Source organism: Mycteria americana, chromosome 2 (assembly GCF_035582795.1).
Source record: "Mycteria americana isolate JAX WOST 10 ecotype Jacksonville Zoo and Gardens chromosome 2, USCA_MyAme_1.0, whole genome shotgun sequence".
In the NCBI taxonomy this organism is placed as follows: Eukaryota; Metazoa; Chordata; class Aves; order Ciconiiformes; family Ciconiidae; genus Mycteria; species Mycteria americana.
This window is the reverse complement of record NC_134366.1, coordinates 48,740,099-48,766,388: the sequence shown is the minus strand read 5'-3', so window position 1 is coordinate 48,766,388 and position 26,290 is coordinate 48,740,099. Positions and strand designations below refer to the sequence as shown.

The following is a 26,290-nucleotide window of genomic DNA, read 5'->3' as shown; positions in this document are numbered from 1 at the left end:
TAAAAATACTTTAGCTAATTGTCCATATTAAAACTGATTCAGTGTAGCAATTTAAGTTTCAGTTCTGGGTAAACTGTGGGTTTGCTAGGGAAAGAGCAGGATAGGGTCAATCAAATGGCTGACTAACTAATCTGGATCCATGCCATACTAGACACTGCATCAAGAATCAGGTAATTTCTTCCCTCTTTCTCTGCATTCTTGTGTTGCAGTCCCTTCTCTCTCACTTGCCAGGTCTGCAGCACAAGCCATTATTTCTGTGTAAGGTCAAACTTTGCATAGGCTTCACATAACATGAGGAAGCAGCACTGAATGTATTTGACCTATCCTGCCTTCTTTCATAATAGCAAGGCCAGGAGTATCTGTCTGACACAGTCAATCTCACAAACTTAATTCCCTATCATTTTCCATTATTATTCAAACAAACTGGTGCAAGTTCAAGCCATTACTGGCCCAGAGGAATTTATCTAGGAATTAAAGGAAGTGCTTATTTTCTTCAAAGCTTAGAAAAATCTGTAATATTGAAGCGACCTGCCACCTTAAAGATGTTTGATCTATTTGAAAAACCTATTTGTTTTTCGATGTAGTTGAATTTTCCTTATTTAACATGCAGGGCAAGAGAAGTTGTACTAATGAAGCAGAACATTTGAAGTTACTCTAGCTGTTAATAATTCCACTATATTCAGTCTGTCAAAGAATGCTCCAGTTCTTAGATCGTAAGAAAATCATTTGAACAAACGAACTGTTCCCTCTCCTCTTGTAGCACAATTTAGGTAGGTATTCTGTCTTTTATGATTTACAAATAAGGCTTGTTTATGCTGTTCTAAAGAACTTAAACTTATCACAAGTAATAAAGCACTTCATTACTTGTTTAAGGTTTTGTTTACTCTCTTAACACACTGAAGAGCTTCACAGTGCTTTGTGGGAGAATAAGGATCTGCAATGATCACACATAATTGAAGACCAGCTTCCAAACATTATAGCCCCTTCCTTTCCTTCCCTTCCCTCACACTCAAGCCAGCATTTCAAGATCTAGGAAGCGTATTTATTATCCAGCATTCTTAGTATGTGATGTGACAAGGAACACAAGACAGAACAGCAGGTTTGCTGAGTTACCATTTCCTTCATCTCCTCTCCCTAGGCAAATTCAGAAGACCCAAGTCTTGTCGCACAAACAGAGACTCAGAAGTCACTTCTTACTCACAGCCTAGACATACTCTTCTCCAGAACTTCACCTTTAAATATGTAGAAAGGTATTTATACCTCCAGGCCTTGAAGACTTTACCATTAATTATCTCTCAAACTACTCTGTAGTACAGTCTAATGCCAGGCTGTTTTGAGAAGAATTTGAAGCAAATGTCCTCTTGCCAGTAAAAAGGCTATTGCCTATTCACTAATTTCTTCAAAGCATGGTAGAAGTTACACATTTTTTTTAATCAGGATGAACCAGGTAGACAAATTTTATACCACCACACTCAAGAGAAACACAGTGTTCATTCATTTTACAGAACTACAGATCAACAATGGAGCATCATCATGTGTACTACTAGAAAATACTTTAAATGCCATGCACACAGCCCATATTCAGCAAAGTGACAAATCATATGAATAGTCAAAGTGATTCAGGCTCATTTAGTACTACACATTAAGTTACTGCTTTTTGTGTGTTATCCACAGATTATACTGAGAATGTATAACTATGAACTGAGTGGACTTAAACATTCAAATATAAGCTTACTAAAAGCCTTATAAGGTTCTGCTGCAACACAAGAAGCAACTACTCACTAAATACTCCCTTCTCCTTCATTATGTGAAAAGTAAAGTGCCATTGAGTTTTTAAACTAAGCCTCTGTTTTAGACTTTAGACTTAGTTTGAAGTTCTATAAGAATTCATAGTTTATCAGAAGGCTACCATCAAAGTTCAAAGATCATACTACTCTAACTCCAACAGCTTGCATCATATCTGAACAGGCTGTTTAATGGAAGGCATTGGACAAGAGAAACAATTGAGTTCTATGTATTTAATTTTCACCAAGTGGCTCAAATCATATGCACACTAAGTTTGCACATATGCCACAAGAACTTCAGAGGAAGAGACCAGATATTTTCCATTAGGTGACTAGAGTAGAAAGATTAAGAGGGACAAAATGTTCTAATGCTCTACCCCAACATAGTATCTTATTATTACTAAAGGAAACAGTTTATTCACCCATGCCCACACAAATCCAAAATGTATGGATCTTAACTCAGGTAAGACTCAATTTACACAAGTATTGGCCAGAATTCTAATGAGGTAAAACTATTAAACTATATTTCAAGTCAATCAAGAATGTCTTTTTGGAAGAGGAAATATTTTGCCCTCAGACAGCTGCTCAGTCTACTCTGGACTCTGAACTGCCCAGGACTTTAATTTTTGCTGACAAAAAGGCAGGGAGCTCTTTGATTAGACACTGAAGCCATCTCATGGTTCTTCAAAGCACAACTGAGAAAGATCTGTGACTGCCACTCCTTGCAATCCCATCCTCCTTTCCTTCCCAGCTTTCCCAATCTTTGATAGGAAGAATTCATGAGGTATCTATCAGCAGACAGCTCAAAAAAAAGTCAGTTTCAACCTACTGGTCAGATTCAGACATCACCTCTCAGTATAATCATTAGAATAAAGCAGTACTCATACTCCTGACGTGCAGACAACGTATCCTCTTTGTTCTGTTGATGTTTAGGTAGCAAGGAAAAAATCCCAGTTCCACAGCACTACTATGCATGTGAGAAGGAACAATGGGTGAGGATACCAAAGAAAGTCCTATGAAGCTTTAAAAAGTATGCATAACAGCTGACTTCAAACACAGTATAACAGATACCAGTTATGATAGTCTAATGGATAGCTTTATTAGAAGTTCCCTAGCTTTAACAGACAGAAGCACCACTGAAAATTCACTTTTAGATCCAAGACCCCAATTAGGGATGAGATTTATTTCTAGTAACAGAAGTCTTCAAATAATCTCAGTTAGTAGTTTAACAGATAATCTATTACACAACATGTTAAGCATATGTGTGGACTAGTGACCCTCATCTATTAAAGTACATAAGACATTACTCCTCCAAGAACCTGTTCTGAGAAGCAGCATTTCCACTTTAAAATTAGTGCTTTATATAGTAAGTTCAAGAGACTCAGAAGCTGAGTAAGTCAGGTGGTCCATTTCAGAGCTACACTGAAGTGTGGGAACACGTGCAGAGGAAGGCTAAAATGCAATGTTTAAAATCCAAATTGATTCTAGTGAAGATGCATTCAGTTCAGAGACTGAGCAGCAGGAGCCTTTAGTTCCATATTCATCCATCAGTACAGGAACTGTGCAGTTAACTCCAATAATGGGGAGGAAAAGTGTCACACAAAACATTAAAAAACCCCCAACAAACTTTAAACTACTTACTTTCCCCTCCATGAATGTTTTGTTGTGTAGAAACAAGCAAGATCTCTGTTTTCTCTAATTATATTCATTCTGTGCCAAGACCTGAAAACAAAAGAGACATCCTGTTAGTACTCATGATTTTCATTTAAAACCGAAGTTCACTAATCATCAATATGCTTCAAGACAAAAAGACTTTGTTTTTAAACACTCAAGTCACTGCTTTGTCAATTCCACACACAAAAAAAAATTAGGAACACTTAAGTTTATCTAACAATGCACGGACTAAGTTGCACATGGAGTTGAACATGAATTATTAGTTTCTCCACTGATTTTGTTACACTAGTTATTCTTTAACAGTACCAGGTTACAGTAATCTATGCCCCATTATTTGCCATATTATTGCAAGCGCACTACCTTTGCACATTCAGATTCAAGTGTATTTCATGTCATCTCCAGAACACGTAACTCCCAAAAATTGTGTAATATCAAAGTGATTTGAGTACCCTGCATCCATAACGCCAGCTAAGTCAGATTCCTATTGTGATTTTTAAATAAACAGCAAGGAGAAATCTGGATAGATAGAACAGCTTATTTTCCAGCCTGAAACAGAATTTGAAGTTGAGAAACTTACTTATTAGCCAAGCATTGTGATTATAGAGCTGACTAAGTCCCCTTTCTGTGCTGTAAAAGTTTAAGCAATCCCACCACTAACATCCCAACACGCTTATTTCACACATGAATACCTATTCCTTAAACACGTGCAGGAATTTAGTGAAACTTGCCCACAACGGCTTGACTGGATCACTGCTTGAGCAGCTGCTAAGTTCTAAGGACTGCTTCTGAACACTAAATGCTATCTTCCATGATTGAAACGGATGCATGTTGACTACTTGGGAAATTAACTTCCCTTTTACTTCACTTTGCTGTTATTATATATACACAAGGCACTTAAGTGGACGTACCCTGATTAAGTTGCAGGAATTAAGTTGTCACTCTCAGTTTACTGCTGCAGCATTAGTTTTATTTTCAAATGTGTCAAAACAGGCTTCCCTGCTCTTGATTACAGACTGGTACTCTCTCAGGTTCACACCACTAACGCGGTGGCATCCCCAAAACATCACAAACTTAAGAAGCTAGTCTGCAAGAATTCATATTCATAGCTTGCCTGAAGCAACACTAAAGTAGTCCAATGCCATTCAGTACCTCACTAAAAGTTAGACTACAACCCCAGTTATCTTTTTACATTCAGCCAACTCTACTTGATCTAGCAAAGGAAAGTTTCTCATTTTGAGATGGATGACCTGTAACGTTAGCTCATTGCTAATTCCTACCCTCTACAACTTCAGGCTGTTTTCTTTCTGAGCAAAGCCTGTAACAGTTATGCAGTCATGAACATGAAGAATGGATAGCCTGACTGAAATGAACTTGAGAATTCCTTCCCTCAGGTGAAGAGCCACCACAATCATCACTACCTACTGAAGAGAACTTGTGGTACTGCCTCTGGAAAAAGACAAAAGCAGTATTTATGCATTTCAATGACTCAATCTGAGTCAAGCTTTCAGAGTTAATACCCCATTGACTTGTGGCAAGTTAAATTCTCTAAATCCAGTTTTTTAGAGGCAAAGTTTCATGAGGGGTAAGATATTCAAGAGCATTATTCCTGAAGTTCTCCATTTTGCCCAGTTTAAAAACTATGTTGTATTGTTATTGCTCTGGATAAGCATCAAAACAGTACACTGTCCAAACTACACAGATCTTACTGTACAGTAGCACACTTTAGATCTGATAATTTTGTGGTTTAAAGTTATCTTTCACAACAAAGTGCCAGATACCCAATCTTCATACCTCCCTTTTTAAGCTATTTTCTTGACACTGACTAATGTATTAGTAAAAATAAAATAAAAGGCTTATAACAAGACTAGCTCCACTAAGTATGGTATTATAAGATCTATTTATCTGTAATTCCAGTTTCACCAACACCAGACTCCTCTGACCAGCTCTATTAAGTCTCACAGACCTGACCACCACCTGCTCTAGAGTATTTAAGGCAAGATGTTCTCACACTTGCCAACATCTAGTCTTAATACAGAACTGAGAAACTCATTTATGAACTATCAGTGGCTTCCATTAATTTTAACACCAGCATCTAACTAGATTCAGGATACTGATACATGAAGTATTGTACATGCAGTGGAAGTGACAAATTCACTAGACTGCTTTTTTGTTTAGATTAAAACTATTAAAATCATTAAGCTTTGATGCTTTACTTACTGTGCTTCTGGACAATGATTGTGACTCTCTCCCCCACTGAGAAGACTAGCACAGAGGCAATATATGCCAAAATCGAGTAACAATTAATTCTTGTACACATTTTCCTGCAGTTTAACTGAGAACAAGGCTAACAATAGCTTAGTGTTCTGAGCTGCTATGTTGAAGTCCAGCAATCATTTTTCAGTTGTCTTTGGTTCCACAGTAAGAGCAAGATGAAAAAGAATAGTTCATGCCAAAGACAAAGACATTTTAGAAGAAACAAAAAAGTTATCTTCCTTCACTCATTTTTTTAGAACCAGTGTGGCATCACCCTTACTATACTATCTACAATGTGATACATTGTAATTTTAGTACCTGAGACAATATAACCATTGACTTTGCAGAGCACATCAGGTTTTATTATTAATCAAGTTTAGTCATATTGCCAGTGTAAGCTATAGCAGCCCACTTAGTCATATAATATTAATTTCCCAAATTAAGAGAACGTTATTATTGTCACCTTTACCTCTTCCTCCTGTACTCAAGATACCTTTAAAAAGTTGACTGACTTGACACAAAAATGGAGTTAAATTTTTCTATCACTCATAAAAGCATCCAGGAAAATGAGCCCCCAATTTTAATGATCATCTTAGTATCCTGGGTACCTGATAACAGAAAATCACAACTTCAAAGGTTATTTTGAACATATTGTGGCACAGCTATTGGATATCCCATACTCAGGGCTCTCAAAGATTTAATACTGGAGAAACACCTAGTTCAGTTGTTCTATTTCTACTGGAGCAGAGGCAACAAGTACTTTGAAAGTAGCAGTTTATAAACATGTTTCATCTGGTTGAGAGAGTGAGCATGCTGAATGCAAAGTATAGTCAAATAATATGAGGTTCCTGCAGGCAAAACATTGTCCATGACTTGCAACTTCTTTTGGGAGCCTAACTAAAGCACTCCCCCCAATACCTCCATATTTTAATTAGCCTTTTCACAAGACAGAAGTTCAGCAATAGTTTCCTATTTGGTTCTTGTAGCACTGTAAGTAGCAGTGAAACAGCTTTTGGGGGAAGAGTTTAAAGCACATTTTTGTGTACTGCATGTACCAGAAATAGCAACCCCTAAAATAAAAGGGCCTGAACTGCTGCCAGGACACCCCCCACTGCAGAGTTTAAGCTACATGAATAGGTATGTTACACAAGCTGTGTTCAACTTGCATACACTTTCCACTTTTCCAGGATTTCACATTCTTCAGACAAAATTACCATCTGGGAAAACAGAAACTATTTCAGGAAACAGACACAATTCAGTCTCAAACTAACACTCGAAGAGTTAGAAACAAAGCTGTGACCTTGCAGGCATCAAAGCAATAGGCATAGCTGTAATTATACATAAGTATGCCTCAGTTTAAATAAAGTCAGAAGTTTGGACATGGGTTCAAAGTTTAGTGCAGAATTTAGATTTACTTTTTTCCTGATCATATTATTCCTCTACTATTACAAAGCTTCCATATCATTAAGTGACGGTCTAAGCTATGCTAAGGTAGCACTTCAGAGCCCCAAACAGGATTATTATTCTATTTCACTGGATGGAGGAGGAAGAGAAATGCTGATAAGAAACTGATAATTTTTTAAAAAATTTATTCCAACAAGGCTAAATACAAGGTAAAGTTCCTGGAAAGTCTATACTACACAGGGACAGATACTCACATCAAGCTCAAGTGTGACTTTCCTGGGAGACAGAAGACATACCAAGAAGATAAAAACAGAGACCAATTGGAAAAAGTGAGAGCAAAGCACTGAAAAAAACTAAGGTTCTGTTAATCTGTGGTTCTACATACCTACCTTTTAGCTTAAAGGTCTGGAGTCTGATTTCTAGTCATCTACTCATCTGTAGCTTTAAAGTTATTATTTAAATGAGTTTTTCTGCACTGAAATGTTTTAGCTGTCTAGGTTTCATCTGCCTCCTTCACTGCTGTGTGCACTAACTGGCAGAGTTTTGCTTTCAGACAGATTCTTTTTAACAAACACTAAATTTTTTCCTCTTCCCTAAACACTACTCTGCTCCTAAAGTACTACAGCCTAATTAGCTGTGGAAACTGAGATTTCTTAATCTGTTGTGCAAGAACTCGCAGTCCTTTTTGTAAGAGGAGAAAGAGATGAGATCCACCAGATCCTTAAAAGAGGATTAGTGCAGCCTGCCTCAGCAATAGCAGCACTGCCTTCTTCAGTGGTCCAGGATGCAAACAGGCTGAGAATTTCAACCTTACTACCAGAAATGATCATGATGACATTAGTGTCCATCCTCCACCTGACTGCTCCCATTCCCTCACTGAGGATAACCAGAATCTTCAACACTTGTGTTTTTCTTTTCCATCTACATTAGCATTCTCCTGTATCAATGAACGAATCTGATTCACCAGCTAGACAGGTGAGTATCAGAACAAAAGGGTTTACTCACTAACGGGGGGAAGAAAAAAAAAAGTGCTCCTTTCAGTCATAGTTTAGTCATCTTGTCATATTTCTTCAGAATATTGTCCTATTATAAGTTTTATTAGTGAGGTAGGATAATTGTTGAGTTTTTTTGGCATGAGAATAGTTTTTTGGAAGCAAATTGAGAGGTTAAACAGTTGAAGGTTAACACTTCAAGATACAGTTGAATGCCAGCTGAAGAATTATTTTATTAAGTCAGTAAGCTTCACTTACTGAGCTTCAAACCCCAGTTAAAAGAAAAGTCACCTGCTCAGTCTGAAACACAGATCTGGCTCTTAAGACCAATCCCCAGCATACTGCTTAAAATCTGGAAATACACAGTGATTCAGTCCCTCAGGACAAATACATGTTTGGAAACTATGAAAAATACCACATGACACCCCCAGGAGCGAACAATACATATGAAATAAATCTCTTTAGAAATTTATTCCAGCAAGGCTAAAATACAAGGTAAAGTTCCTGGAAAGTCTATACTACGCAGGGACAGATACTCAGCTCTGAGTCTCCAAACACTTCGAAATTTGTTGCAAGTGGAAAAAACTGTCAGTAATAATGGAAAGGACTCACTAATTTCTGGTTAAGTGTTCTGGCACTTGGCTGCCTATAGCAGGCAGGAATTAGACCAAGATGCATATCTATAAACTGAAGCAGGCTAGAGCAAAGCATAGTTTTTACATCTATAAGACTGGTCCTGTTACTTTGAACCAAGCCATGGCAGACTGTTTGAACAGCATCTTCCTAACTCAATTCAAAGATGAAACTTGAGTCACTAGCAGTCCCTTCGACAGCCTTCCTCCTTTTCTACGTATCTCACTACATGCAAGTAGCCTATATAAACAATCTTCTAATTATCAAGAAGAAAAGGCTTCGACTTCAAAGAACTTAAGTTCTAAAACAAGGAACATTTTCTGAAATACAGTATTATTTAATCAGTGCTACGTAATAGGAAACAAAGCAGCTATCTACTCAACTTCTCAGACTCACTGACATAGATCATATTTGTGAAACAGCACAAAAGGGAAAATACATTTCAGATCACACTAACTTCAAAACCAGCCACAGAGCAGAGAATAAGTGCATTAATAGGAAGACTCCAAATAAACTTATATGCCTATGTTTCCCCCCAAGCAGCATGCTCAAACATTCCCTCAGCTTGAGAGTACCAAGCTGAAAATAGAAAAAAACCCTCCCCCCCCAAACTGAAGCACTTAGACAACATTTTTATGGCCCAGAGCTTGGCCCTCAGTAGAGACACAGCTATCAAGGTGCAAGTTCCACACCACCTGACAGGAAAATCTATCCCAAAGACTGCTGGCAGCCCACTGCAGACAGAAAACCATTTACTATATCTACTTGTTTTGACTTTCAGAAAACAAAAAGCAAGTGAAAAGCATCCATGGGAGAGATTCAAAAAATCTCAGAAAAATAAGCACATTAAGAGTAGATTTCTGAAAGATACATTTAGTTCTGCTCATGCTCTTCAGGCTATTACTTCATACTATTACCACGCAAAAAAAAAAAAAAAAAAAATCTCATCTCTGTGAGAGCAAGTCTCCTCCTCATCTCTCCCACTCTTCATAAATTATTTCCCAAAGCATCTCATGATGGGTATACTTTGATCTGAGGCCAGGAGAAAAAGAATGTATTTTTTCTTAATGGACACACTGGTACTCATCTAGGAAAGAGGACAGATTCTGCCCCGCGGCTACAAAAGCTGCATTAGGTGCAGAGCACGTTCAGTGAAGCACCAGGCAGGCCGAGGCTAGAGGAAAGCCCAGCCTCTCCTCTGCTGGGAAATACAGGAAGAGAACGGCTTGAGAGTGGTTTGTAATAAAACAGGTACCACACCTGGGGATCAGGGCCGCGCGGGCCGGCTGCTCACCGCCCCAGGCCACGGGCGCCCCCCGATGCCCGCCCCTCTCCCCTCCACGGCCGGGGCAAGGCCGGGGGGCTTTGCCGGCGGAAGCATCTGCCCCCAGGCGGCAGAGAGCGCTGCCTCCAGCCCTGCCCCCGCTCCCTCACAGCCCCAACGGCCGGGCGCGCCCCACACCCACACGGCCTCGAGCAGCACCTCGGTGCCTAACGGTCCCGCTCGGGGCTGTGGAACGAGGCGGGGGCCGCCGCCTCCTCATCTCCCCCGCCGCTGGCATTTACCTGGCCGGGGAGCCTGCGCTGCCCGGACCTGCCCCCACCAGCACTGCGCTTCCCGCCGCTGCCGGCGACAAGGGCGAAGGGCCACTGAGCGGAGCCCTCGCCCCTCACCCTCCACCTGGCCAGGCGGCAGCCTTTACACCTCTCCAACTCCCTCAGAGCCTGGCGCTGGAGGCCGCCATCTTAGCTCCGGCAGCAAGACCGCCCTCTCGACGCAGTCGCCGTCAAGCCCAGGGCCGTCACGGGACGCGGTCAGCTGATATACTCCCTCCCTCTCTCTCCCCCCACCTCCCGCGGCCGCGCTGGCCCGGCCCGCGGAGCCGCCTCGCCCTCCTTCCTCCCGCCCCCTCCCCTGCCCTCCCCTGCCCTGCCGGGAACCTGCGGGGAGGCGGGAGGGCGAAGGGGGGGGGGGGGGGGGGGGGGAGTTGGGTGGCTCCGTGCGCATGCGCGAAGCCGCCGGTGTGCAAAGTCCCCCCTCCCTTCCCCATCACCTCAGGCCTGGCGAGGGAGGAGGGGTGGGCGGGGCCGGCGCGGGGCGGGCTCGCGGGCGGCGGGAGCAGGCGCTGAGGGGAGAGGTCGGGGCTGTGGCGGCAGCGGGGAAGGGATAGGCGGGTTGGGGGTTGTCCGGGGCGGTGAATGGCTCTGCTCGTCTTTTTGCTCTCTGTTGTATTTTAACCGAGTTTAGTCTGTTGGTCTAGGCTAGGTCAACTAGTCTGGGGCTAGTTGGTAGTTTCCTAAGTGCCCAGCTTTGTGATTGTGTAACTTTGCGGATATGGACAGCTGCAGCACTGCCAGTTTTCTGTTCCTTCGGCACCCTGCTGCTGCATTTTTGAGGCCTGGTACTGGTTTCATGCTCATCACAGAAGTATGTAGCAAAGGAGAGAGGTGCTTTAATTACATGCAAAATGTTACTAACGTGTAGTCTCCTTTTTGAGAATATACGTCATCAAGCCACGAAAAATAAAAAACAAAGTACACTTTAATTATGCATATTATTTGTGTGATTGTAAAAATAATGTTAAATCCCATATTAATGTTGCTGAACCACTGATTTATGTGGTTTGCTAACCACCCTCGAAAGTTGTTACAGGACTCTTAAGCTCTCCGTCAACTTCCCATATTCTCTACCAGACATAAGATTTCCCAAAGATGTTGTAAACCACAGCAGCATTATAACGGCTTGCCATGGTCACCTTAAAATGCCTAAAGATTGATGTAAATATTTTGAAATATGACTCGCGTTAGAACACGTGAGCTTACCATGCCTTTCCTTTAAAATAGTCTGCAAATGAAGAGAGAATTGATGACCAAATTATAACTGGAATTAATTATCTTGGAGAAAAAGTAAGATTAAAGTCACAGGCGGTATATTGCTATTTTTTAATATCCTTTTCATTGTCTTATAAACTATCCTTCATGTCTTACATTTTACATAAGATATTTAATACTAATAAATCATTCTTTTGATAACTCTAGTCCTCTGAATCTGGGGCACTATGGTAAAATAGCGCTAATGGGAAAATAACATTACTCTGGGGAAGCTGATAAATTACTTTTGGTCACAGAACTTTCAGGGGGAAAAAAGATTTAATGTTTTATTAACATACTAGGAATTGCAGAAATCTCATTTCAGAGGGAGGTGATATGATTCAGAAGAGTTTCTTTGAGTGCACGGAACAGTTTTTGGAGGGGCTTGGAGGGATTTTCTTCTGTTCTTGTTGATTAATTGGCTTGAAGAATTTTTTTGTTCAGGGGGGTATATTTTGTCTTAGTACTTTTTTGTGTTGTTAATACAGGTAGGTAAAATACAGCAAGTATAGCAAGAGCTTGTTAGATGTTTATTACTTGAGACCAAACAATGACATTTGCATAATGAAATTGGTGTAACAAACTAGGAATCAATATTTTCATAGCCAGATTTTAATCAGACAACATAGATTATATTTCAGCGTATTTATTCAGCTCAAGCTAGTATTTCAGTAATAAACTGTGTTTACCTGTCTATTTTCCTTTATACACTACCTCTGTTTTTGGACATGCTTTCGTGTACGTAGTGATGTTAACTTTGGTTATAATGCAGAAGAATCATAAAAGGAAAGGAGAATACAGATTAAGAGTGACAAAATATGAGAGGAAGTGGAATAATCATTTTGAAATTATTATTCAGAGAAAAAGCAAACAAGAAAGGTATGTTTAGCAGTTCACGCAGGAAGTTATGGATTTCATAACTGTTTAATCGTAAATCATGTGTGAAATTATAATTGTGTGCAGACAGCTGCATTCTAGTTTTCTTGGTAATTTTTTTCTTGTGAGATGATAATACTGGATATTTTTAGAGATATGGCGCTTTTTTTTCTGTGTACCTAAAGTTTTGTGGAAAGCCTGGAATACAAAAAATGTATTTTTAACACCATCTTCGAATTTTAAAGTTTACAATTTTATTATTAAAAGCTATTAAAAAGAAAGTGAACAAAATCCTCACTCCATTAACGTCCATGGCAGTTTTATTACTAGCTGTGACATGGGTAGTGTTTCATTTTCCCAGTCACTTACAGAGTCAGGAGCCATATTAGAGCCATTCTCATTATTAAAATAAGAATAACAAAGCACGGTTTTGATGCCTTCCTGAAAGATAAAATGTTAAGTTGCCACTTTGGAGAAGCAAACCCATCTTCATTACTTCTAGATCTTTCATCTGAAGAAGTACTGCAAATGTCAGTCTGACCTTGTCAGTTTAAATACTGTCATTTGCAAAAGAGTTCAGGCCACCTCCAATCTAGAGAACAAGGTCTCTTCTTACCATCCAATTATTGAAATCCAGAGGGAATGAAGAGTTCCAGTCCACTACTAAATAATTAACACTCCACTGGACTATTTCTGTGATCAGCACCTAATCTGAAAGACTGTGGTTTAGGATAGCTGAATTCTTCAAGCACACTACAGTACAGATATAGTAGAGAGCCAATGCTAGGATTCTCTGCACCAACAGTAAATATGAGGGCTGTAAATACAACCTGTAATAGCAGAGCTCCTATTATTTTTAAAACAAATATATTGTGATTTATATCAATAACAAAGAACAAGTTTCTACTCAGCCTGCACACAGCCAGCAAAGGACAAATTAACTCCTTTTCGCAGTACTGTCTCTAATGATGGGGCAGAATTTCCTGTCAGCTTTCTGGAGAAAGTAGAGATACCTCCACCCTTCTTCCTTGTTTACAAAAAAATAAGTTCCTAGTAGAATTGGGAATATTTGCTTCACTTTCTTACTTACAACATATTTACAGTGTAGGAGGGTGTAGGACCATCCACTCTGAGACCAAGTACTGTTTTTCTGCCATAAAGTGATGGGGATCTATACAGTCTTCTTAAAGGTTGTACCTAAGTGGTACACCACAGCTTAGTGTAAATTTAGGATAATTAAGAGGGGAATATGCTTAATAATTGTATTTTTTAGGTCACCAGATAACAATAACATTTTGATGCCTGCTTATAGGACTTGGCTGATAGAGGATAACAGAAAGATTTTCAAAGAGACAAGGGGGAGGTAAGTGTACAACTCCCACCTGAAACCAAGAAAGTAAGATGCCTTCGAAAACCTCTCTTGTGAATCTTGTCACTTTTATTCCTAGTTCGTTGCAGATGCCAAAATACAGGTTACACGGGGGGCCTTCTGGGAATCGGACCCACATTACTGGATCAGTCTTTGTTCTACTCTTTGTTATTCCAAAGGTGCATTAGGACTATGCTGACAATTTGCCAGTAGTTCAAAGCTCACATCAAATTTTTATGTATCTTGACATATTTTATCTAAAAATAAATGCAGATAATATTGATAATTTATCTTTGTAAGATTAATTAAAAGGTAACTTCTGGATGCTCCATATTAATAATTCTATATTTCTTGATAGACTCGTTAAATGATAACTTGTTTGTTATCTCAGCTAATAGCTTGATAATAACTGCAGCCTAAGCTAATTAGCTTCATGATACTGTTACTGAATTTTGTTGAATTATTAATAAGGAGCATCTTCAGTACTGTGATTCGTGCTAAACTGTGTTCATATTCATACCATTCCTTTTGGCTACAATAAGCTCTTCTCTTCTGTTTGGATAATCCTTTTATTTTCGCATTGACTTATGTGCAGTAAATATTGCCGTATTAACTTTTGATCTCTTCATCCACCCATAGCCCTGTATAACTTGGTCATTTTGGTGTGTCTTTTGAAGATAATCTACAGATTATCTTTTAACTCTTTTACCTTCCAATGGATAGGTTTCAATATGAGTTGCAATCCAGTCTTAGTAGTTTATGTGGGTATATCTCACATAAGTACAGTGAATCTCATAGATTTACTTACTATTTCAGATGTCATTCATAGTACAATGTCTTTTCATGGACCTTAATAGCAATGGACAATGGGGTAACAACTATTAACAGAATTACATTGTTTAAAAATGTGTAGTTACATTTTTTTCAGAGGAAAAATAAAGGAGAAATACATTGTTTATTGCATGTAAAAGAAAATAGCAACCCTTTCATAGAGAAAGTCCCTAACTACCTTCTCTTATGACTGCATTTAGCCAGGTTACATACATCTGAAAAACTCTGTTCACACATGTTCAGTGGAAACCTTGATAAAATATGACAATGAAAATTTCCAAATACTTAGTTCATCCTGAGGACACTTCATCTTAGTATTGCAAGCCTGCTTAAGGAAAACTACTCTTTGAAATACCTGGCTCTGGGGACCATTTTGTGATAGAAGGTACTGAACATGTCCCGGTCTTTTTGTCTTCCCAGTGTTGACACACAGCCCATGCAGTGGAATAGCCTAAAACACAGAGAGGCATTGAAGAAGGAGTAGACTTTTTTGAGAATGGCAAGGGGCCTAGGGGAAGAAGAAATTAGAGCATAAGAAAGGAAGACCAGAACTGGAAAGCAGGTGCTAGTTGAGGCCAATGTGGTAGGAGTGGGTTTTGCATATGGGAATCATAGGATGGATAAAGATCTTGAAACAGCTGAGAGGGTAGCAGGGGAGTGACCAGTTAGCTTCAACAGGCTATAGCTGAGAACTAGGAAGATAGGATGAGCTGTGAGGCTACCATTTTGGAAGATTTGAAAAAAATAGACTATGAACAGAAGAAGCACTTATGTAGGGAGAAGGGGACTTTTTCTCAAGAAGGCTGGTACAGACAACCCACAGAAGAGGGAAAATAAAGGGAGAAGAGTAAGGAGAGAAACACCTAGGTCTGGCATTAGGAGACACTGTTAATGATACAAGTAGCTGAGAGGAAAGACTGGGAATGGCTAGGGAAGTAGACAGGGACTGACCTGAAGAATACTGTGAGGAATAGGAGCTGAGTCAACATAGAATGCTAGGAAGATTCAAATGTAGAAGCAAGGAAAGGGAGAAAGGGCTTAGCAGAGCAACAGGCTGAACAAGACAGGGCAAAAGAAGCAGTACCCACAATAGTCTGCTAAAATAGGACCCATGGTTTCTCCAGGATGACTCCAGCTGAGAAACCTAATGCCCAAATGTATTTAATATCCTCTCTAGTGGATGTCAACTTAATTCTGTTGCTAGTTACTGTTAGTTCTCTTGTCAGAGATCTGTGTTGCAGATCTGGATGTGGTATATGATATAATCCCACATCATAATTATGTGGATTTTTAAAATAAACCTAAAGAATTATACATCTACACACATAAACACCTATGCAATATTGACACTATAGAACCAAAAGACTTTAAGAGTTAGAAAATTTCAGAAGATTACGATTGCCTTTGCAAATAGTTGCATGCTTACTTACCATTTTTTTTCCATGGGAACTTTACCTTATTCACTCCGCAAGGTGAAAGGACTCATTGAACCAACATGTATGCAATACTATGTTCTATCCACATTGCTCGGTTTGCTGGCCCAAGATTTACTTAGTGTATGCTATATGAACTCTATTATTCAAGCTCCAGATTTATTAATTTCCATATTGGCATTTCTGTGACATTCTTCAGTACAGTACTTGAGTGTTCCATGAACTGAATTAATTTATTTTCACAACATCCTTCTGCTTCTAATATTTGACTGCTTGAAAGTACATTAATGTTTCTTTTTCTGTATATTCTTGTGTATAATTTCAAGTATCCTAGCACAAGCTTTAAAAATCATGTGTCTCAGCAAAAACACTCCCTCTGTAAAAAGCAGAATTGCTATTTGATTCTCTCCCTGTCTCTTTTTATGGACAGTAGAACCAAAAGAGATGATAGTGTACCTTGCAGGCTTATTCAATGTATTGATCTATGTGACACCATGTCATGCCATGTTTTACATGCTTTACATATTTGAGAACATGCTCCTACCTTATGAAATTCAGACACTTTACTGTACCAAAAAATTGGCATAACTTGCATCTCTGAATTTCAATTTCTTTGTCAATTTATCTGTTAAAGGTTGATTCTTGTGGAAAGAACTGAGTTAAATTTAAATACTGGCTCAGGGATAGGAATGCTACTAATTTGAGAAACTGGAGGTTGACAGAGTGGCCAAGATTTATGTTCAGCAATTAAGGTAACAAAAAAGAAAAAAAGCCTTGCAAAAAAGTGACTTTGAACACTGTTCAAAGTTTTTCAGGAGCAGAGTGAATTAGTGGGACAGTAGGAAAATTCAGTCAGGGGGATTTTTTGGTAAAACTACTCAGGGAATCACAGTGAGATGCCTTGAATGTATCTATAGCTGCAGTGCCTTCCAGGTATTTAAATTTGGGCATCCAAACCAAAAGGACCTTTGAAAACCGAGCAACAGGTTCTCTGCTTAGGCGTGGCAGTTTTCAGCAGTGAGAGTTATGAGGGAGTCACTTATATATGCTTGATTCCCCACTGCACCCTGTACAGCATATAGAGGAAAAGTAAGTACTAATCCTCTGATTCCCCAGCCTGGGGTAAAATCCCAGAATTAGAAATAAGAGTGAGATTGTAATGCCCAATGAATATTATTGTGAACAAAGCAACAAACAGGAATTATTAACCTAGCCCACAGTGCCTCAGAGAATCAGAAAATTCTTACTATTTTTAAAGAGTAAGAATGTTCTTGAGAATATCCAGCCTTTCCTCCATGAAAAATTGTTCATGAAGCACAGAGGAGAACAGAGGAGATTATGATGACATAACTTGCAGGCCAAGCCATTGAAATTATAAACTCATGAGAAAGAATGTGAATCAGAAGGATTCTTTCATTTTTCCTTTTTTTTAAAAAACCCTCCCATAGTCTAGTAGTATGCTCTTTACCATTTAGAATGCCTGGTAGCTGAGAAATGCAGATTAACCATGTATGAATGATACAGCTCCAAGGTGGTTTTGCAAAAACAAGAGAACATTTTGTGGCCTAATGATGCTCCCCAACCTCTATGAACAGATCACTACCAATAACAGCAGCAGCAATGAAAAACCTTCTGGCTAAAAAATCCAAGTTGCGTGATATGTGGAAGTTGTCTTGCTTTTATAAAAATTTAATTTCAAGCATTATTTGTGTACCTGATAGAGACCTCCACCCCCGACAATAGCTTAATCCCCTATATGCAGGATCCACAAGCAGAACACATTTTTGTGGTGGATTTTACCAAAATATATTTTAGTTTCATTAAATTTCAATTAAAAATGGAGTGCAATTATCTGTTTACTGGCAGACGGAGAGTCCACGTTAATTCAGATCTGCTTTGCTGAGCTGTGTTCAACTTCTCAAAGCATTCAACTGTTTCATTATGAGCTTTCTTCAGACACCCCTGGCTCCAGCACCACAGCACAGAAAATGAGATGCACAACACCTGCTGCTTTCCACATTTTGGATGCTGCTGCTTCAAATCTACCCCTGCTCTCCACAAAAACTGTTTACAAGTATTTCAAAGGTTAGTATAGCTTCGTGTATATATGGTTTGTAGTATGCACATCTTACTAGGCTGCTCTCTCCTGCCATCCTTTTTTTTTACCATGGAAAATTGAAAATTTACTGTAGTGGCTTTGCTTTCACCTCACTTTGGTCAAAATGCCTAAAAATCATCAGCGATGGTATTTTAGACTATATTACCATGTGTAGCTTTACATCTTGGTGTAAACTCCCACCACGAAGGATGGCACACAAGGCCACCCTGTCCCTGCACAGAAAAGCTGGCATGTCACACACTGATGGTGCAATGTACATCTGATTTAATCGCTGTTTAAACCTGAAACTCCTGATGGAGCCAGAAAAAGCCTTGATCCTGGGAGATGTTTCAAGTGAGCTGTGCCTCCTCCTTGATGCAGACAGATCTCAGATCTGAAAGGTCATGCACAATTACCCTAGAGTCCTTGACTCTGAATCTCCAGATAACTCCCAACCTTATGTAGGCTCTCCTCTTCCCTCTGACAACTTTCAGGACTTGATTTCAGTGAAGTACAAGATTTGTCCTTCAGAAGTACTGGCTAAAATGAGAGCCATGACTTAACGTGGAAAAAAATACGACATTCATTCTTCGAAATTAAGCATCAGAACGCAAACTGCTAGGAAAAAAAAATACTAAGAATGCCTCACTATGCAGGCCATCTAAAGATTTCCAGACTATATTGTTATTCAATCCATGGTTTGGGACCTCTCTAATTAGGACAAAATTGTGACAGTGGAGCACGTAGAGACTGGCACGAGGAATAATTTTGTATTGTGATTCCACTGTATATTACAATCGTTATATCATGCTTGTGTTGTGATTTCAGCATAATGCTGTATGACTCCCCTAAAGCAAAATCCAACACAATGTCAAATATCTACAAATAAGTAAATCTGGTATTAAAACATTAAACCCTCCTGCCATCTCAGACCTGTTGGATAGACCAAAGCCTATAGGTCAGGACAGGCAGCCACCAAGTCTCCTTGGTACTACAGGGCCAACAAGCTCCAGCTGGCCCACAAGTCACTGACCTCATCCCTGAAGCACCAAGGAGACCTTGAGCAAGCAGGATCCAGACAAACAGAGGTGAGTAGCTGCTGTCCTTTGGGTAGCACATTGAGGAGGCTCTTTGCTGAACCATGGACCAGATCATGCAGCTTGGCAGGAGAAGGCAGCAGATTAAGAAATGTGTCATCTGGGACGTTGTCTTCGGCATGTGAATCATTGCTGGTGCTCATGCAAATAATGACACAGTGGAGCCAGTAGAGCAAAATGATAGGGTTGAGCCCACGGAGGCATATGTTCTCACCCTCGTGCACAGGCAAGGGGTCTGGTCATTCATACGAAGCCTGTGTTAAGCTCATTGTGCAACACCAGTGATCACTAGTGCTGGTCTGAATGAGGGTGGGGAATATCTCCAGGCAACACACCCTTTCCTTGAAAGAAGGCTCAGAGGAGATGGGCACAGGTGATGTGCTTATGAAGCTCATGTTATGAGCTATTTACAGTGATAATCAGATTACATCCATGTTAACAACACAAGGAGAGTGTAGCATTAAAGTGCAGTACTGCTAAACTCCTGCATTGCAAACCATGGACATAGAGAAGCTAATAGTTTGCCTTTCCCCTTTTATTGAATGACTTCTACACTGTAAGAATGCCAGACACAGTGAGTCATAAAAAGAGCATCAGTCAGCATAATTTTCAGGCTCTTTCCCTTTTTCTGTAATAAGCAGAAGCAGGACTTCGGAAATTTCTGTTTTCTTTTGGGTTGCTAGATTTTTTTTTTAGGTCTTTACAGTTTCACCTTCATTTTCCTCATGCTGTTGCTGATTTCGGTTTTCTCAATATGTCTGAATCATTGAATCCTTTACCAGTTTCTCGGTATTGCAGAAATACCAGCATTTCAGCTTTCAGAAATGTTGCTCCTGATGACAAAAAAGTATTTCAGCTTTAATATCCTTAAAATTGTCTGTAATCAGATGACTGGGTCATTTGGCCGAATTAATGGAAACAGAAGTATATGAATCTGGGAAAGCACAACAAGCAAAGCAGAAATGCACACAGCAAGTTAACACCATTTCTAGCATCCATTTCGAGCAGTACATTATTCATATTCCCACTCCTTTTGCTTTGCTTTGACACAGATCGTGACCATCAAATGGTATATAAGGCATATGCTGTTGTTTTTAAGCATAAGCATATGGATACTTATGTAATCTTATTTAGTGCTAGTTTGTAATGATACTATTAATGCTTGAGGTTTTGGCCAAATTTCCCTGAACTTCTGCTGTCCCATTTTTAGTGTAAAGCAGAGAGGCGTTTAAGAAAAGAAACTTGAATATATCCCTATTTACACCTCTATTTCTGGAAAATATTGAATTATTATTGTATTATACTAATAAAACAGGTTTGGATTATATGAATGAATTAGTTATTTGTTAAATTACTTAACAGTGAACTGAAATTAGCTACTGTGCTTGTTTAATTAGTTGGCCAGCAAGTAAATGCTATCCACTTGAGAGAAGAGTAGACTAAGATGTTTAAAAACACTTGAACTGTCCCCCAATTGAGGTGATATTATAGCAGCCATGAAAAGAAACATGTTCTCTGTCATACAAGCACAGAATTCTTTTGTTTCTGCTCTTGGTCCAAATTCCATTTTGACAATTCATTGTTCATCATTTCTCTTCCACTACTGGAATGTCCAGAATAAAATTCATGAATTTATAAAACAATTTTGTAATTGCTCAAGCTGTTTACTGATACTTTCTCCCAACAATTTGCAAAATAAGTGGTTTGTTACCAAAAAAGGCACTGAGCATGTTCAAGTTGAATCTTTTATGAAGAGGTAATTATTTGCATAACACCAGCTATGCTGATTTAATTACTTCTGATGTGAATCTTATGATCTGAAGCAACCTGACCCTTGCAAGAAAACATCCGTATGCACAAGTAAGATTGAAGTCAAGAAAGGTATAGAACACACTCTATACAGAAATAGCCTAAAAATGAATTGTTAGTTTATTGCTTTTGAATAAACTAGGCATTTTGGTAGTCATTAGGAGAAACTGAAGTATTTTATTTATTTATTTTATACTCTTTGCTTATGCAAAAATGACTAGCAATTATATCTTTGAATATAACTTGTTCTCTCTGACCAGTGCTCAGACATCTAAGATGGTGCACTCAGTTTTTTAGGAATGCTAATATAGCTTTTGACAGAAGCACAGAGTGATGACTTGGTACTTTGCAGATAAAAGACAAACTGTTCAGTTGTGGCCCTAAATTTATTTCAGTTCAACCAGTAAACAGTGGTGCAGCATGGACTTTTGCTGATTAAAAGCAAAACTGAAAAACTGAAGCTGGGTTTGACAATGCTCCAACTTGTAACAAGCTCATCACGTGGGATTCTGTTTCCTTTTACATTCAGCTCCTGATAGCTATTGGCTTCAGGCATCCCAATGCAGAATATTACTGTTTTGTTGTGGGGTTTTTTTTTCCCTAGAAGGAATTTATTTCCCTCTCTCAACTTCCTAGAGAGACTTAATACCCCTGTCCAAAATTTGAGATGTTTTCATCTTACTAGTTCTTTGTTTAACTGCTCGTGCCTTTACCATCTAGGAGGACCTACTTCTGCAAGCCTTTGCTTATGCAAGCACTCTCAGTGTCAGCGATCGGAGTCAATGGAACTGTGCATGTGTGATGAGTAATCACACAGGTGAGGATTTCCAGCAGGTGGCTACAAGTATATTACATATCTTCACATTCTCTTGGCTGTTTTTGTCTCATATATACTCTTAACGTGTCTCCTCTTCATCTGTTGTCTTGAATGTACTTCAAGCAGCATTGCTCTCTACTACAAAAGGTAACACAAGGTTAGTAATCAGTTTCTGATCATTAATTCAGCTACCCCAAGAAATGCCTTTTTTACTGTGATTACTACTACTAAAAGCTGTATAAATTTGTTGCAACTGTTAACTTGCTTTCAGTATATCATAATTTTCAATAGTTACGTTAGTATAATATCTTGAAGGGAAACTCGGAGGTGGGAATTTCCTTGAGACATTTCTCAAATTACTACAAGCTTATCCATTAATAGCTTAGTTTTTAAAAAATGTTTATGTTCTAGATTTTCCCCAAATTAGAGAAATACAAAGTTTCAATCTTGCTAGGCCAGAAAAATCTGTTTATAGAACGAGTATGTCTTTTGATGACTTCTGATGGAAAGCTTGCATCTGCGTGTGACAACAGCATTTGACTTCAGATGACAAAATGCTGAAAAATCACCAGCTGAAATTCCCAGTGTCAGATTGAGTGGCCAGATATGATGGGATGGATTTATCATTGTAATCAACAAGAAAAGAGAAAATACTGGTGAAACGTCTGTGGTCAGCATGGAGATTGAATAAAAAGCTAAGCCTGTAATCAACAGCTAGACTCTGATCAGACACTTCTCCTCATGTTCTTCCATTTATGGATTCTGTTGCATTAGCTGAGTACAGGACTTAAGCAGTTCGACTTAAGATACTTTCTTTTCCCTACTATCATCAATAATTTTGTGCAAGATGAATTTGAAAATTTCAGTTGTTGATTAAAAAGGCTCCTAATGGTAGCTTTCAGACATGAGAAGACACTGAACACACTAAACAATTAGCTGAATCTGGTACTACTAATTTCAAGCAGATGCTTTCGGGCTAGTAGTTAACATACTTGTCTTACAGTATTACATGTTTTTATAAAAAAAATAAAGGAAGAAAGAGCTATGCTGTGCATCTAACTTGTTAGAGAAAGTAACTGAAAAAAGTCACACACCACTTCAGCAGAGTAGAAGATACTAAAAAAATAGCACATAGCACGAGGGAGTGATCTATCAAGCACAATGTAATTATTCCTTCCTTTTATATAACACAACTTAAGATGCACACAGACTAACAGAAGGTCAGAAAAACATAATCATCCTCTGAAGTCTAGCCATTGAATATGACCGAATAGGAGTTTTCGTCTGTGAAAAAAATTACTGATTAATCCCTGAACCAAGTGTATAGTGAAGTCTTATTTTCTGAGGCAGCAAGATCCATTCATTTGACACTAAGCTACCTATTAAATTCCTGCATACATGATCTAGAAGAAAATTGTTAACAATCTCTTTTCTAGTCCTTTAAAAAAGAAGTTAGTTCTGGAAGGGCAGAACTGGCCTTTTAACATCCAAGATGAGTTTGGCTCCAGATTCTGAAGCATCGAAGTGGGTTAAATCCCATTTAAAACAAGCTTTCTTGCAATTTGGGTGGAAAGCTGCAAACACAGAGAGCTGGTATAGGCAGTAGGTGGCAGCCTGCTCCCAGTAATCAGTAGGAAATTGTGACTCCAGCTTTTCTTAATGCCCACGGGGCTGTAGTTAAAGGTGATGTAAAGAGAGATGTGAAGGTGGAGAGACTCCTAGGGTTCAAACAGACTACCTACTTTTCTAAAGCATGCCGGGGATACTCTGGTAAGGACTTGCCAGGAGAGGGGATGTTGCATCTATGCACCCTGCATTATCAGTTCCTAAAGTAACTGTGGCAGCTTACCCTGCCCTGCAGCAGCTGGGTGACCTTGATCTTGCTTTGGAGGATTTGCCAATGTTGATGATAAGTTAGTGCTCTCATGGCTTTGCCACCCCTACAGAACAATATGCCTGTAGTTTACTCACTACTCGGAAATCCCTCTTAACTCCAGATACCTCAAGGATTTTTTTAACCAAAGCAGAGTTTAACACATGGATTATTATATCTGAAGATGTCTATGAATAAAACAAGGCCTCCACTGCTCTCTACATACATGTGACATAAATTATGTGTCTAAAGTATTCTCCAAACAGCAGACCATCCTATTAAAATAGCTTCTGTAAAGTACCGAAAAAGCTGGGATCCAGTCTTTTGACAAAGTTTTTTTCATGCTTGCTCTTCCTTAAATGATGCTAACCTGGAACAAATCTCCTTTTCTCTATTTAGCAGATTTTTTTTTTCAAGCTCAGGGGTTTCCACAATGCCCTGCTGCTAATAATTAACACACTTACAGAAATACCTTGTCCCTTAGCTTTTGTCTCATATATTCCATTGCAAGGGAAGCTTGTGGTGCTTCCACAAACTGTCTCTCCCATCACATTTGTTTTTCATGCCATTATTTTGCTGACTGCCAAAGGCTCTATATACTGGGACGTTTCATTACCCACCTAGGACTAGACTGTTGTATGAAAGTAGAGGATTGCCCAAAGACTGCTGAAAACCACACAACCCAACGGTTGGTAAATGCTTGGGGGAGCTGCCCATCCACTACGCGAAAAGATTGGATCTGATTTGTGGAATGATATGCTTAGTGTTCACCAGATTATCTAGAACTGGTTTTGTCACCAGACAAGATTTAAAAGCAAAAGAATCTATAAACATAGATTTTTCTGTAATGGGAAAAGCATTATAAAACTACAAAATAAACATTATGGAAATTATATTTTTATTAAGATTATACTATTTTTAAAATTATACCTCCTCAGCTGCTTCTGTATTTAAGTTGGCTTCTAAGACTGATCCTTTAGGCTCTGTTAATGGTTATTGGGACTTCACATGGGTAGGCAGAAGCTTAGTTCTCTTATTTTTGCTTTCCTTTTCAGGCTATTTAACATTTCTACTGCATGCTTTGGTTAGACTAAGATTATGCCTTTAGTCTTCAAGATCCTTTCTCCTGCTTGTATCTTCTTTAAAACATGATGGAATAACGACACAAATTATACATCACGAAACATATAGATTGTCTGAGTTCCTTTCCATTTGCAGTGTTAGCTTGTTATCAGTTTTGCATCAACTGCTTAGCATATAAAGGAAAGATTGATTTGAGAATCGGGTGTCCAGCTGTGCACGGTTCTCCCCCTTCCTCCTCATACACACTTGTTCAGACTTAGGGGAAATCTTGAGTGGTCCTGTCACAGTAACATTTACTAGGGCCCAATGCACATATAAGCACATGGTGAAAAACAAAAACATCTCCGAGGAGAAGAGAAAGAATAGCTTCAGGTCCATCCCAATAATTTCCTGATGGAAGAGCTCATTTTCAAAAGTGTTAGATTTTATTATGAGAAACCTCCCAAAATCATACTATTCTATGACCATTCCTGTAGTATTTCCATTTGTCTTAGAATTTGCTTTGAACAGATAAGAGTTTGTAACATCCTTCTGTCTCAGCAATGCAGTTCTTTTAGAGTTTATCATTGTTATTTCAGGATATTTGGTCTCTTCCTTGAACAGTCAAGACCTATCATCATCAAGAGCCTCATATAATGCTTTGTGTTTTCGCTGATAACAAACTTAGGTCTACATTCTAAAACTACATCATAAAACTACATCCTGAAACAGAAAGATATGTCATTATAAAATGACACACTCAAGAAGAGTCAGAGAGTGTTTGCACTCTCCAAAGTGGCAGTTACTTCACTGAAATAAAGAAGAAAGTTTGTTTAGAGTGCTTAGTCTGCTTTTGATAATGCAAGCTATGGTTATGAAAATCTCCTAGCATTTTGTTCAGAGATGCTTGTCTAAAGCATCAGGTAAATAATTATTAAGTAATTGTACTCTTGCCTGGAATTCTGCAGAAAATAAGATTCTTCTTAAGGCTGAAGTGAGACAGTCATTAATGACAGCAGCACTTCATGGTTGAGAATGGTCGTCTTTACAGAGAATTGGTATTCAAATCATAGTGAAACATGAACCAGACAACCAGACCAACAAAGACAGCTGCAACTCAGCTAATGGCTTTTTTACAATATTGATATTACTGAATGTGTGGTTAGAAAGGGGGAGATATAAATCAATAGAGACTATGCTTTGGAACATACACTAAGGTTGAGTGTGGTAGTTAGAATAAGAGTTGAGGGGATTAAAGACCCATTTGGTTCACATCTATGACCAAATAGTTTTTGTTGTTAAAACATATTGCAACAGCAGCTTGTATTGCTCACTACAGTTTAATATATTTGTTGTCCTTCACCTCCATCCTACCAGTAGTTCAGAGGTGAGGGCAAATAACCATACAAGAGAA

General features: G+C 38.9%; 1 protein-coding gene and 1 long non-coding RNA gene across 12 annotated transcripts in view; one reads left to right on the top strand and one right to left on the bottom strand.

The window, feature by feature from the left end:
* Positions 1-10,445, bottom strand: part of DNAJC13 (DnaJ heat shock protein family (Hsp40) member C13) — a 55,764-nt gene extending 45,319 nt beyond the window's left edge. For all 3 annotated transcript variants that reach the window (XM_075493291.1, XM_075493292.1, XM_075493293.1), the window contains exons 1-2: positions 10,307-10,445; positions 3,426-3,506 (exon numbers count right to left, since the gene is read on the bottom strand). In XM_075493291.1, the coding sequence (XP_075349406.1) occupies positions 3,426-3,493 (68 nt within the window). In that variant the 5' untranslated portion in view covers positions 3,494-3,506; positions 10,307-10,445. The remainder of the gene's footprint in view (positions 1-3,425; positions 3,507-10,306) is intronic.
* Positions 10,417-26,290, top strand: part of LOC142405616 (uncharacterized) — a 105,118-nt gene continuing 89,244 nt past the window's right edge. The window contains exons 1-6 of one of the 9 annotated variants that reach the window (XR_012774251.1): positions 10,946-11,168; positions 11,585-11,647; positions 13,800-13,850; positions 17,987-18,205; positions 21,845-21,941; positions 22,068-23,260. This is a non-coding gene — a long non-coding RNA (uncharacterized LOC142405616). The other 8 variants (XR_012774246.1, XR_012774248.1, XR_012774245.1 and 5 more) reach the window with 8 other exon arrangements.